The sequence below is a fragment of the Pinus tabuliformis genome, chromosome 9 (genome assembly GCF_031772625.1).
Source record: "Pinus tabuliformis cultivar Carrire ecotype Pingquan chromosome 9, CPIR1, whole genome shotgun sequence".
In the NCBI taxonomy this organism is placed as follows: domain Eukaryota; kingdom Viridiplantae; phylum Streptophyta; class Pinopsida; order Pinales; family Pinaceae; genus Pinus; species Pinus tabuliformis.
Window position 1 is genome coordinate 1,239,106,635 of NC_142307.1, and position 14,330 is coordinate 1,239,120,964.

General features: G+C 38.2%; 1 protein-coding gene across 1 annotated transcript; it reads left to right on the forward strand.

Moving 5' to 3' along the window:
- The first annotated feature begins 11,787 nt into the window (after nucleotides 1-11,787).
- Nucleotides 11,788-13,228, forward strand: LOC149153046 (uncharacterized). The gene is made up of 4 exons (XM_089443523.1): nucleotides 11,788-11,986; nucleotides 12,126-12,250; nucleotides 12,360-12,564; nucleotides 12,650-13,228. Exons 1-4 carry the CDS (start codon nucleotides 11,890-11,892, stop codon nucleotides 12,811-12,813), a joined length of 591 nt encoding a protein of 196 aa, XP_089299649.1. The 5' UTR covers nucleotides 11,788-11,889; the 3' UTR covers nucleotides 12,814-13,228.
- The last annotated feature ends 1,102 nt before the right edge of the window (nucleotides 13,229-14,330 follow it).

Below are 14,330 nucleotides of genomic sequence, written 5' to 3' on the forward strand. Positions count from 1 at the left end.
AGTCATGGTGTTATGACATGTGTATTCGTTGTGTTGTACTATGTGTACATATATGTATTGTGTTGTACATGGAGTGTGGGTGTATGTATTGTGTTGTGGTGTACACTGGATGTAGGTGTATATATTTTGTTTTGTTGTACAACAGATGTTGGTGTATGTATTGTGTTGTGTTGTACACTAGGTGTAGGTACATGCATTGTATGTCAAGTATAGATGCATGTATTGCATGGCATTGTATGTCATATGTGGTTATATGTGTGTAATTCACACTATGTGTATGTTCACATGGTTGAGGAGATGGCACTGGGTGTTTGTCGGGTGTGGAAACTGATCCATAGTGCATATGGAATAAAGGCAAAGGTAGAAGCTAAGGATTCATTGAAGGATAAGTATCAGTATTTTATTTCAGTTTTGTTATACGTCTGAATTATGATTCTAGTTTATTATGGTTACATGTGATTTATGATTCTGATCTATGATGGTTGTGTTTTGAGCTAACCTAATGTGATATATTTATACATGATGATTTGGTCAAAGATGCTAGTTTGACTTTTTGCAAGTGTACCCTATTGACGAGTTACCAATGAGGTATGATGTGAAATTATTTAATTTTATTTTAAATCTAATGGAAGTTATGTGCTTGGTACAAGAAGCATGGAAACGCCTGATTGGGTGGTTAATATCGATTGCAAGCATTAGTAGCAACGATAAAAGGAATTGGAACATGCAATAGTATGTTGGTAAAGCACTTCAGGAGGAGGGTCATTGTGGTACACTCGTACCCAATAGCGTCCATTGATTTCCATGAGTATGCTATGACCAGTATGATTGTTTTAGGTAGGTATATCCCTTGGTTTTTTGAATTTCCGATGTGAGGAATCCTTTCCAGGGAATAGATTGATCGAGATAGGGGATGTTGGGGAACTTGGAAGGTGAGTGACTGCATGAAAGGGGTGACCAGATTTCCTCAGGGACTATGTAGAAAAGAAGGGATATATTTGGCTTTGTAATTAGCATTTCCAGATGGAATCAAATGTACATTCGTTGAACAATGAGTTGGTAATTGTTCAATGAGAGTACAAGTGGCGCAGGATTATAGCATTGGGCATTAGATGCAGTTTTACTGTGGCCGTGGATTCTGGACTTCCTGGGAAGGATGTGAATCCTGGTATTACTTTGAGGGTGGAGTTGTGAGCCTCTGGATTCACTTGTTGTAGATGCAAACATCGTATCATTTTATTTTTTGGTTTAGAAAATGTGCATATGTGTATATATGGTTATTGTAAATACCGTAATGAGCTATGTTATAAAGCTCGAGTAAGCAGTATGGTTGTTATCTCGTCATGTTGTCATGATTTTTGCCTTTTGAGCAGATCTTTCATTGTAAATATTGCAACAAGCTAATTTATAAAGCTCCATGGGAAGTATGTTTGTTTTTAAGCGGTTTTGCAGAGGTCATGGTGTGGTTTTACATCAAGGATGGTGTTCCCCAAAGGGGAGGGTTCTGTAACAACCCTCATGAAAATTCCATGTAATAAAAGTTAATAAAGGAAAAAATGTTGGGTTGTGTTATATTCTTTTGACGACTAACCTACATAGTGAATTGGGGGGTTACAGGGGGGGCAGAGCCACTTCTTTGTTGTGCCAATTGTGTAGTGGGGGGGTCACGGGGGGTTTGTGGGGCGCAGATAGCCCCCCTCTACAGGGTTCGGGGTAGCACCCCAGCAAAATTTTTTTTGGACCCTATATATGGTTGGGCAAACCTACCTATGGTTTTCTGTCCATGGTTGTGGACGCGATGGTTTTCGGTCCATGGTATTGGATGCTTCGGCATGTATAAATATGTATTGTAACATTGAAAGGAATATAATGAAAATCAAGCTGGTATTCCCGGTTTTGGGATCCAGGGGAAAATATCTGTGTATAAGTGTTTTATGTGTTATGCTCTTGCATTGTTTATTTTCTGTGTTTTTTAGAATTCGTATCTAGGTAATTTCTGTACGCGGTTAAAACCTACATTTTGTATCAAAGCTATTTTGGCTTCAAGGGGATGCCTTTGTTGCTGAGGGGTTTCGCTCGGGCATGTGGTAGACCCTGTTCAGTGGGAGATCTGTGATATTGATTCTGGTGGTGAAAGAAGATGGTGAGTAGTGGAAAGATAGAGATTGAGAAATTTAATGGTCAGAGTTTTGAGTTGTGGAAACTCAAGATTGAGGATCTGTTGGTGGATAAATATAAGTGGATCACGGTAGATCCGGATACTAAACCAACTGGAGTCTCTGATGATTAATGGAAGAAGTTGGATTGGAAGGCAAAGAGCACAATATGATTGTGTGTCTCAGATTCGGTATTGCTGAATGTATCAGGGGAAGCTACGGTGAAGGCTTTTTGGGAAAAGTTAGGGACTTTATACCAATCTAAGTATTTGGTGAATAAACTGTTCCTACGGAAAAAATTGTATAACCTGAGGATGAAAGATGGAGAATTGGTGAGAGAGCATTTGAGCACATTTAATACTGTGGTAAGTCAGTTAGCATCTGTTGATATTAAAGTTTCAGATGAAGATAAGTGCATCAGTTTGTTCTGTTCTCTACCAAATTCGTGGGATAGTCTGGTTATTGCAATAGGTAGCAATGCAACTGCCTTGCAGTTTGATGAAATAGTCTCATCCTGTTGATGGAGGAGATGAGACGGAAAAATATGGAGAGCTAGAATGGTGATGCCTTGTTTGTATGAGGATAGTCCCAGAAAAGAAACAAAAATAAGTCATTGAGTGGGAGATCTAAATCTATAGGAAAACCTGTAAAGGTGGTGTGCTGGAAATGCAGAAAGGAAGGGCACTATAAAAGGGACTGTAAATCTAAAGCTCCTGATAAAGGAAATGGATGTGATGATGCTCCTTCTGCAGAGGCGAAAACCATCTCAGATGAAGGTGGGGATGTGTACTTAGCTTCTTCAAACCCATGTAGACATGAGGCATGGTTGATTGACTCAGGTGCATCCTTTCACTTCACTCCCTATAGAGATTGGTTCTACGAGTATGATAAATACGATGGTGGTGATGTCTTCTTAGGGGATGATAGGAAGGCTAGAATAATTGGTCGCAGAAAAGTGAAGTTGAAGTTGCAAGGTGGAAGGGTTAGAGCACTTCCGGATGTTCTGCATATTCTTGCATTATCCAGAATCTAATTTCTATAAGCAAGTTGGATGATGCAGGTGTAAATATAGTTTTCGAGAAGGATACCAGCAAAATGGTTCAGGGAGCACTGGTATTGATGCCAAGAGTTCGAATTGGAACTCTGTACAAGCTGTAAGGTAGCACTGTTATTGGTGGGTGCAACAGTTCTGTAGTTCTTGAAAGTGGAGTAGAAAATCTAGTGGTCTCTGGAAAGAAGACCATGTTGTGGCATTAAACACTTGGACATATTGGAGAGAAGGGCCTTCGAATACTTCATGGTAAAGGTATGGTACGAGGTATGAGTAATAGCTCTCTGGATTTTAATTTCTGTGAAAATTCTGTATATGGGAAGCAGAATCGGGTGAGTTTCCCCTCTGGTGGTAAGAGGGCAAAACAGATATTAGAGCTTGAGCACAGTGACATGTTTGGACCTATGAAGGTCCATCACTGGGTAAGTCTATGTACTATGTATCATTTATAAATGACTTCTCAAGGAATACATGGATATATTTCCTTAAGAAGAAATCTGAAGTATTTGATAGGTTTAAAGAATTCAAGGCTCTGGTGGAAAACCAGACAAAGAAGAACATAGAGGTCCTAAGGACAGATAATGGTGGAGAGTTTTGTGGTAAGGAATTTGAAGAATTCTCCAAGAAGTGTGGTGTAGCACAACAGAAGACTACTCCATATACACCTCAGCAAAATGGAGTTGCAGAAAGAATTAATAATACGTTGATGGAAAGGGCAAGAAGCATGCTCAATGGTGTCGGGTTAGGACAGGAATTCTAGGTAGAGGTGGGGGATACTGCATGTTACCTAGTCAGCAGGTCACCTTCATCAGCATTGGAGGATAAGACTCCATAAGAGATATGGACTGGTAAGAAACCCTCTCTTTCACATCTAATGGTATTTGGATGTGATGCATATGCACATGTTCCAAAGGAGAAACGGACCAAGTTGGATAGTAAATCTGAAAAGTGCATCTTTATTGGGTATAAGGATGGTTTAAAGGGTTATAAGCTTTGGAACCCAGTCGCACGGAAGGTTGTGTACAGCCGAGATGTGGTGTTCAGAGAGGTAAAAGGTATTATTAAACATGAATTCCAACCAAAGGAACCTAAGAAGATAGAGTTTGAGCTAAAGGAGGAAGAATCAGACTCTATAGCAGAGGAGGAATCAGAAGATGAAGAGCCACAAACTCTGGGTGTAAGAAGATCTGTTCAAGAAAGAAGGCAGCTAGAAAGGTATAGTCCATCTGCTTTCTGCTCAAATTTTGCTTTATCTATTACTGATGATGATCCCAGAACTGTGAAGGAAGTAGTAGATTCAGAGGATGGAAAACTCTGGAAAGACGCCATGGTTGACGAAATGGCATGTTTGCACAAAAATGAGGCTTAGGATCTGGTGGAGTTGCCGGCTGGAAGGAAACCCATAGGTAGAAAATGGGTGTTCAAGAAGAAGACAAATGCAAAAGGAAAGGTAGAGAAATACAAAGCTTGGTTGGTAGCAAAATGTTATTCCTAGGTGCCAGGAATTGATTTTGGTGATATCTTTTCTCTTGTTGCCAAGGTAACTTCTATTATATTACTTTTACCTGTTGTTGCTGCTTTTTATTTTGAGGTAGAACAGATGGATGTGAAGACAACATTTCTTCACGGGGATCTGGAAGAGGAGATCTACATGAAGCAACCTAAAGGATTTGTGGTGAAGGGTAAGAAAGAACTGGTATGCAAGTTAAAGAAGTCTCTGTATGGGTTAAAACAGTCACCAAGGATGTGGTATCAAAAATTTGATACATTTATACGGGGACTTGGCTTCATGGGAAGCAAAGCATATCACTGTGTGTATTTTAAATTAATTGTTGACCATGTTATTTATCTGGTCTTGTATATGGATGATATGTTGCTGGTTGGAAATGACAAAGAAATTATCCAGGATTTGAAGGCCCAATTGTCCTCCAAATTTGACATGAAAGATCTTGGTGCTATAAACTATATTCTGGGCATGGAAATTAAAAGAGAACGGGCAAAGAGGAAGCTCTGGTTAAACTAGAGGAAGTATGTCGAGACAATACTACATAGGTTTAATATGTAGGATAGTAAACCGGTGAAGGTTCATATTCCTGTAGGTGTAAAGTTATCTACTTAACAGTGTCCCAAGACATAGAAAGAGGAAGAGGATATGTCTCGTGTTCCATATGTAAGTGCAGTCAGTAGCCTGATGTATGCAGTGGTTTGTACTAGACCAGTCATTGCACATGTAGTGGGAGTATTGAGCAGGTTTATGTCAAAACTAGGGAAGGAGCACTCGACAATAGTGAAACGGGTTTTCAGGTATTTGCGTGGCACTAGTGATTATGGTTTTTGCTACCAAGGAAGACCAGGATTGGACAGGGTATTGGATATTCGAGGCTTTGTTGATGCAGACTAGGCTCGAGATCTGAATCAGAGAAGATCTACAAGTGGGTATGTGTTTAACCTATTTGGAGGTGCAGTCAGTTGGATGAGTAAGAAACAATCTGTAGTGGCACTATCAACTACATAGGCAGAATACATTCTAGCCACTCATGCAAGCAAGGAAGTAGTTTGGTTGCAGAGATTGTGTTCAAGTATGGGGTTAGTAAAGGGAGCTATAAGGATAGATTGTAATAGCCAAAGTGCAATTTTCTTAGCAAAGAACCCTGCTTATCATTCAAATAAAAAGCACATTGATGTTCAGTATCACTTTGTGAGGGATATGATAGAAGACAAAAAGGTGTTGCTGGCCAAGGTGGACACCTTGAAGAATACTGTAGATGCATTGACAAAATCTGTGAGCTCTGAGAAGTTCTCATGGTATGGAGAAACAATGGGTGTTTCAGGGGTGGAAAAATGATTAAGCTCTGTTGTGGCCCCCTGTGGAAAGAAAACAACAAGTGGGAGAATGGTGGGTTGTGTTATATTCTTTCCATGACTAACCTACGTAGTGAACTTGGGGGTTAGAACGGGGGGGGATGGGCGGAGGCCCCCCTTTGTTGCACCGATTGCGCAGTAAGGGGGTCATAGGGGGGGCGGCAACCTCCCCTGTCCGGGGGATTTGAGGGGGCCGGGTAGCCCCCCTCTACAGGGTGCAAGTCAGCGACCCAGGAAAAAAAAATTGAACCCTATATTATATTGGGCAAACCTACCTATGGTTTTTGGTCCATGGTTTTGGAAGCAATGGTTTTCGGTCCATGGTATTGGATGCTTCAGCATGTATAAATATGTATTGTAACTTTGAAAGGAATATAACGAAAAATCAAGCTAGTAGTCTCGGTTTTGGGATCCAAGGGAAAATATCTGTGTATATGTGTTTTATGTGTTATGCTCTCACATTGTTTATTTTCTGTGTTTTTTGGAATTCGTATGCAGGTAATATCTGTATGGGGTTAAAACCTACAAAAAATAAGACCACGATAAGGGACATGAATTCCAAGCTGCATGTTAGTCAAACATATCCTAGTGGACATCACTGAATGTGTTTATGGCTAAAGGAAATTGGAAAGGGCAAAGACATTAAAAAGGAAAAATGTATTTTGGCAGATTTATTTATGAAAATAAAAGAAAATGGGAGAAAAATGAGGTGAAAGGTGACGTGTTGCATGTTAGGAGGAAAATGAAGGAAAATAATGGAAATTGAAGAAAAAAGAGGCCTAATTGATAAAAAGGCTTTTGAGGATTAGTGGGCAAGGTTTCATGAGTGTAATCTTGGTTAGTTTAGTTTTGGATCTCTCTCATTTCTCTCTCTCTCTCTCTCTCTCTCTCTCTCTTGGACACTTAGAATTTTCTTGGAGCTCTCTATCTTTGGAGCAAGGAAGGAAAGCAAGGCTCAAGTAAGGAAGAGCAGGATCAAGCAGCTTCAGCAGAAATACTTGCAAGTAACATATTCCATGTGTGATTTCCTAGTTTTTTAAACATGCATGGCTTTACATGTTGGTGTATGGTTCTCTTGTTGTTAGTGGCATGGTTTTGTTCGGTTGTGATAGTGGTTTTCATCCTAGGCTTGCTTTTTTCCGGATGTCACGGTGTGTTGGGATGTTGATCTCAGTTTTGAGCTTTGGATTTGCTAGATGGATTTCAGAATCTGGGGTAGAGGTGCTCTCAAGGTTCATTCACAAAGGCCTAGGAATCCCTTGACCGATTTTCACGGGATACATGGTAAAGCTTGAGGGAGGTGTCTTGGTTTAGGGCCAAGTGATATGGGATTGAATTGCAATAAAGCCTAAGAGACAAGGAGATAGAAAATTCCTTAAGGATAGTGATGGATTCCATAAGGCATTCAAAGTTCAGTTTAGTTTTTTGATGTGATCACGGATTGGTGAGGTTGGAGGTCGTTTAACCTTTGGATTCCCTTGGTTGTTTTTGGATTGGTTTATCCATGAGATCCCACATTCATTCTTGGAATATGGCACGGGGTTGATTGGCTAAAGGAAATCTTTGGTTCATCCATGTCTACAGTCAGTTGGTATGTAAGAGGCTCAAACTTGGTCGGACTTACCTATGTTTAATAAAAGTTAAGCTCTCTTTATTCTGTACTTGCTTATATATTCATTTAATGGTTGTTATCTCACTATTATTTCCATGGTTTTATGTTGGTTATAAGCATGGTTAATTGACTAGTTCACGTCATGGTTATTTCATGTTTTTACTTTTAATTGTTAAAATGATGGATGGAAGACCTAATTGATGTCATAAAATTTGAAGGGAAAAGGTGGTGATATTTCTTGTCATGTCTCATAATATTTCTCAGTCATTCATGCTCTGGCTTGTATACTATACCTATAGATTGCATTGAATCCAATTGTTTGATAGAATGTCAGTCCTGGTTGGGGATGCTCAAGCATAGTCCTAGAGTTAATTTTCAGTTTATTAGTCTTTTCATCATGTGTTTAATGGATTCTGGAAGATACAACAAGTTCCAGGAAATGGCTGGAATTCTGGGCTTTAAAAGTGCCTTAAATCCAACGAACTTTGGCATAGGTTTGCTGGAAGTAATCCCTGGACGTAGGCATGCAGGCTTGTGGGACGCCCATTACATGGGAGTGTCCAGAGGTTTAATAGCTTAAAAACTCAGTGGGACCAAAGGGCATGATACCTGTGTGGTTGGGACGGTTGCTGGAGTGTTGTTATTCATGTGGAAGGTATTTTTGATGGGTTTCCATTGATTCCACTTCCTTAAGGATACCTAGGAGGTTGAATCTTATCATAGTGGCCTCTAGTCACATGTTTACCCCAGTTGGCCAGTTACTTGGGTATATATGGGAGGAGGGTGCTAGAGAGGTAGCTAGGTTCACAACAAAATGCACGGTTTGTTGTAATAGAAAGCCTAGTAACATGAAACAAGGTCTCTATAATCCCTTGCCTATACCCACTCAACCTTGGGAAAGAATTTCCATGGAAATTTCAGGAGGTTTACCAATAATTAGGAAGGGACATGAATACTTTCTCATGGTAGTTAAGAGGTTCAACAAGATGTGTGTTCTAATTCTCTGTAAAAAAAATCATTAGTGGTAAAGAAATTATAGACTTGTTCTTTGGGCAAGTCTAGATGCACGTTGGGATATAAATGAGCATTGTTTCAGATGAAAAAAAAAATCTTAGTGCATTCTAGACTACATTGTGGGAGAATATAAACATTAATTTAAAGAGGTCTATCACATTCCATCCACGGACAGAGGGGCAAACATAAGTAGTCAACATGAATTTGGTTCAACTTCTGAGGGGTTACAATCAAAAGCATTCAAAGGATTTGAATGAAATTATGGTATATATACAAAAATCTTATAATAGAGTAGTCCACACTTCTATTTGTATGTACCCATTTGTAAATTTTTTGGATATTTTCCACCTTCACTTTTGGATGTTGTATGTTGCTAACAAGGAAGAGCAAGGGAGGATCTTGTAGGTGATTCCTTGGGCAATATTGTTTTTGAGAAGATTAGGCAGATCTATTTAGTAGTACATAAGACGTTATAGAAGTTGTAGTTAAAATACAAGGTCAGTCATGATCAACACAAAACAGAGAATTCATTCAAGGTGGGAGATAAAGTATGGTTACAGTTTAACAACAAGAAGTTATAGAATCTTGGAAGGAATATGAAGACTCTACGATGAGGTCCCTTTGGGATATTGAGAAAGGTGGGAGATAATGCATATAAAATCAATACCCCCATACTTGTGCATTTACTCAATGGTGAATGCAAAAATTGGAAGCTTTATGAGACTTCCAAGTTGGATCAAGAAGAGGAATAAATCCTCCCTTCCATAAAGTATTTGGCACCATATGCTCAAGAAGAGTTACCAAAGGATACAGTTTTGTAGAAGAGGTCCACAACAACAAGACAAGGGTATCATGACCTTAAGAAATTTGGGTTGAAACGATAGCTTCCAAGCAAGGTTAAATAATACTTTAGGGAGAAGGTATAGGAAAAAATTTCTCACCTCATTCAATAGAATATTTTGAGGACCAAAATCCTCCCAAAATGGGGAATTATGATCTAGAATAGACCACTATATTATTTTTCATCCATTTCAGTGCTTTCAAAGTGGAAAAGGTGGGGGAATCAGCTCACAATACTATTTTATTGATTTGTCCCATTTTGCCGAATTGGAGTGAGAGATATTTTAGAAGTAGCATGAGGAATTAACGACATTTGATTGGTGATAAAATTTTACCACTTAAGCACAACACCCCCTAGCTCTATTCTACACACAAGTACCTTTTTGACGATGCAATAATTGCCTCAATCAGAGTCCACATGCAAAATTTATGCCACCCAAAAGTTGAACTTCATGTTTTTACTACCCTAATTTGAGGGGATGCATGTCGGCCCCCATTATTCATGGAAAAGGGGGTAGTAATGTGATCATAATGAAGAAGACTATATAAGAGTAAATATTGTAACTCTAGATAAGGGTTGAAAGAGTCAAAATTAATCACTAATAGGCTATTGGGTAGGGTGATAATCGGGCCTATTTGAGTGCATTTTGTTCCATAGATGGGCAGACTAGTTGAGAGTGCATAGAAAGAGAGCAAACATAGAGGTTTTGTGCACTATAGCAACCTATGGGCCACATATCTCACTCATTGATACTTGCATCCATTTCTGTTTAGGGAAAAGGAGAGTAGAGCAACATCACATTTCAGTTGGATTTTCTCTCACAAGGGTTTACCTGATCGTATCTTCTGTTATTATGATTATGAGTGATTTTATTTTTCTTTGTTCTTTATTTTCTGCATTTTACATATTGCATGCATGAAAACAATAACTTAATAAATCCATAAATCTAAAGAAAATAACCCTCATTGAATAGATTTTAGAATTTAAATATAATTATATCAAATTTATTTTGACAAGCTCTCTAGTAGAACATCCACGACAATTTATAAATCATATATATATATATATATGAAATTATATCAATATTAAGAACAAATGAATTGAGAATGACTCTATAACATTGATCCTTGTTTTTAATATACCATAATATAATTTTGAGTTGCCTGATATATAACATAACTGCGTATACATAAAGCCTAACCCAATACTCCTATAAACATAAAATTCTCTACCACTCACTCTTTTTAATATTCATCACACTTAATAAATCTATAATTAAAATAAATATTTACCGATATTAAATTTTAAAATATCATCTTATATTATAATATAGTTTTATTTACAAATAAAAATAATATAATAAAAATAAATAATATTAATCAAAAGTAATTATACGAATCGTTAATATTAATAAAAAAATAATTACTACACATAATTTACTATATTTAACCCTTAATTGAGATATTTTGAACACATTTGCTCTCCTTCTAAGTTACGGCATCCACTCAAATGCATAAAGCTTCCTACTAGGTTACGCAATGCTACCATATGCATAATGCTTCTTTGTGATGCAATCAACTTAGTACCCGGACCCTTTTGTTATTTATGCCTTGAACTTCTCTTCTCTACTTTATAGTATTTCATATTCTATTATATATTTTGAAAATGATATTGTCTTATCGTAGCATACCATGAGTGCATTCCAGAATGATGGGTGCAAAAGAAACGTGCAACTAGATATTTCTTGTTATTAACACGTGACTTTAATCTCTCACATTAGTATTTATGTGATGTGCCATCAACCTCACTACCGACTCTCCATGGATAGTTGGTCTTCTTCCAATTTGACCACACCAATTAATATATTGTCACCAATTTTGACTTTAACAGTAGAAGGAAAATGGTGACGGAATATATTATCACTCATTTTGACTTTAAGAGTAAGGAAGGGGACTCGTTGATGAGAAATGGGAACTCCAAACTTGTAGGCGCATAAAGTCGTTGAGGCTGTCGCAGACATAAGAACCACACCCAATTATATAAAATGAGCCGTGATTTGTGGAGGAAAAGGGTATCCATATTCCATACGTCACAAATACTCTTTCCTCGTTGCCAACTTTGAACGCACCTTCGGTCCTTCCTTGTGGGGGCACAGGGGTGTGCAATGGCCTCACGCCTTCAGTCCTTCCTTGTGGGGGCACAGGGGTGTGCAATGGCCTCACGGTATAATAAATACACAGCTTCACTCTCATTCTCAACCACACCTACAACCTCGCTGACGTTAAAGAGCTCAGCTGATTGGGTTGGTTTCTCTCAACAAAGTTCAGAACCAGTGTATTGTTTCTGAGTAGAGATGGCTGCCACCAACCCCATTCATGCTGCACGCTCATCCTCCTGTATAATTGCCCTCCTCATCATATTAATGGCGATTACCGTGCATGGAGTACAGAGTGCGTTCTAATTTCATCTATTTATGTCTTGTTCTTGATCCGTTACTCTTTGTTATACCATTTACTCGCTGTTTGAAATAGTCATTGGATTAATCACAAAGTAGTTAATATGTTGGGGTGATGTGCTGTATGTGTTCAGGCGCCATTGTCAAGTGCGAGGAGCTTCCCGTGGAACTCTGCGCCTTCTCTGTCTCATCGTCTGGTAATAGATGTGTGCTCGAGAAGGATGTAATGAATGACGGAACCTTGCAATATCAATGCCAGGTATCTTTTAATTATTAACGTCTTCAGTTATAAAAACCTCATAGCACTCAACTAGCACTGTTAATATAATGTTGAGAAAGACTAACAATAATTGGTTATGCATCATTAGTCATCGGTTGTGATGGTGGAGAAAATGGTGGGATGGATCGAAAGCGAGGAGTGCATAAGTGCGTGCGGCTTGGAACGGATGGCTGTGGGAATTTCCACCGATTCTCTACACGAACCGGAATTTAGTACCAAGTTTTGTTCTTCCAAGTGCCGCGGCAATTGCCCCAACATCGTCAATCTATATGTCAATCTCGCTGCAGGAGAAGGTGCGTCCCTCAGATCCCCTTTCTTTTGATCTCAACAATTCATTTTAAGAATTTTCCTAATGGATTTGAGGCATGGTTTTGGCAGGAATATCTCTATCGAGTATGTGCGAATCTGAGGAAAGAAAATCTCGCAATCTGATCAAGAAAACGGAGTCAAGTTTGTCAAAATCAAAGTCAAGCACCCATTCCAAATCGTCTAGATCCCTGGATCCAAAGGCAACCGCAAAACTGAGTCGGAAGTTCCTGTAATTGCACTGTCATCCATAGGTACACGATTATTATTAAGTAATTCCATGGAGAAAAGTAGGATTATTCGCCGGTTCGAATCGATTATTGGATTAATACGCCAACGCCAATTCGAAGTTCTGTAATTCGGTCGAATTGACCGAAAATTCGAATATTCGGCGGTTCGATTCGGTTCTTGTATTAATACGCCAACTCAAAGTTTTGTCTGGGATACTGTTCAAGGATCAATACAGGGAATACGCCAACTCAAAGTTTTGTCTGGGATACTGTTCAAGGATCAATACAGGGAGGCAGCGCATATTCCCAATAGAATTGTTAATTTCTTGTGGTCAATATACTTTTCAGAGACTCTTCCAGGAGATGACATGCTGTTGCCTGTAAATATTGAATGTTAATGCTAATGCCAGTTGATTTTTTATACAAAGAGATTTTGCAAAGTAAATTTAGTGTTGTTGATGAAAAGTGTAATAATCTATGGGTTATGATGTATAGCAGTTTAAGCTATCCAGAAAATGGGGTTGGTAGAATATGAGCATATGTGTGATATGCAAATTATAAATCTGGGGTTTGTAAAATATTGGCATAGGTGTGATATGCAGAATATAATTCTATAACGACTATACAGATTATATGTATGTGTAGTATATTTATTAAATAAAACTAAAAACATCTTATTAAAGGGAATATCTTTATGATTTTTTTGGGTGGATTTTCTTGATTGGAAATTTGGATGAGTACCGAATTGTAATATTTAACATTACATCCATAAATCAGTGCAAGATCTAAAATTTTTCATAAAGAGATCAAATAATTTAAAGAATATTGGAAAATACTTCCTTGCTTCAACACAATATGTTGCATATCAATTTCATTTATGGAAGTAATGAAAATTTCTTGAAATGGTTAGAAGGTAAGACGTACAACACAACAAATAAGGATCATACATAAGCTTACAAGTTTTAAGGTTTCTTTATTAGAACTCTAACACTACTCATAAGTGAAACTTAGGAAGGAGAAAAAAATGGGTTATGGCAACAAGGTTTGTAGGTACCCATGTACAACCTCTTATAACTAGATAAAAAGAGAAACCCATATGAAAAAAAATCCCCGACCCCCGCCCCCACCCCCCCTCTTTTGAAAATAGAGCACATAAGAGGGCAAAGAAAGAAAGAGTAAAAATTGGATGCGAAGGAAGGAGGACTCAAGATGAACCCCCATGGACAACTTCCTTCACTCCAAGCATTTGCCATAGCTAAAGAAATCTTGGCGATGCCAAGGAATTTGTGAAAATATCTAATACTTATTCTTCAATAGGTACATACTTCAAGCTAAGAATACTATCTTAAATAAGTTTATGAATGAAGTGCATATGGATCTCAATGTGTTTGGTTCTTTGGTGTTCCACAAGATTTTTAGAAATATGTATTGCACTATGATTAGCACACCAAAGAAAAGTGTCTGATCTAGCTGAAATCCAAACTCAACAAATAACTATTGCAACTAAAGAACTATTTGAGTTG

Coding starts and splice junctions, on each gene's coding strand:
- LOC149153046 (XM_089443523.1), top strand. CDS start 11,890: ATGGCTGCCACCAACCCCATTCATGCTGCACGCTCATCCTCCTGTATA. Junction 11,987..12,125: donor TACCGTGCATGGAGTACAGA/GTGCGTTCTAAT, acceptor GTATGTGTTCAG/GCGCCATTGTCAAGTGCGAG. Junction 12,565..12,649: donor CAATCTCGCTGCAGGAGAAG/GTGCGTCCCTCA, acceptor TGGTTTTGGCAG/GAATATCTCTATCGAGTATG.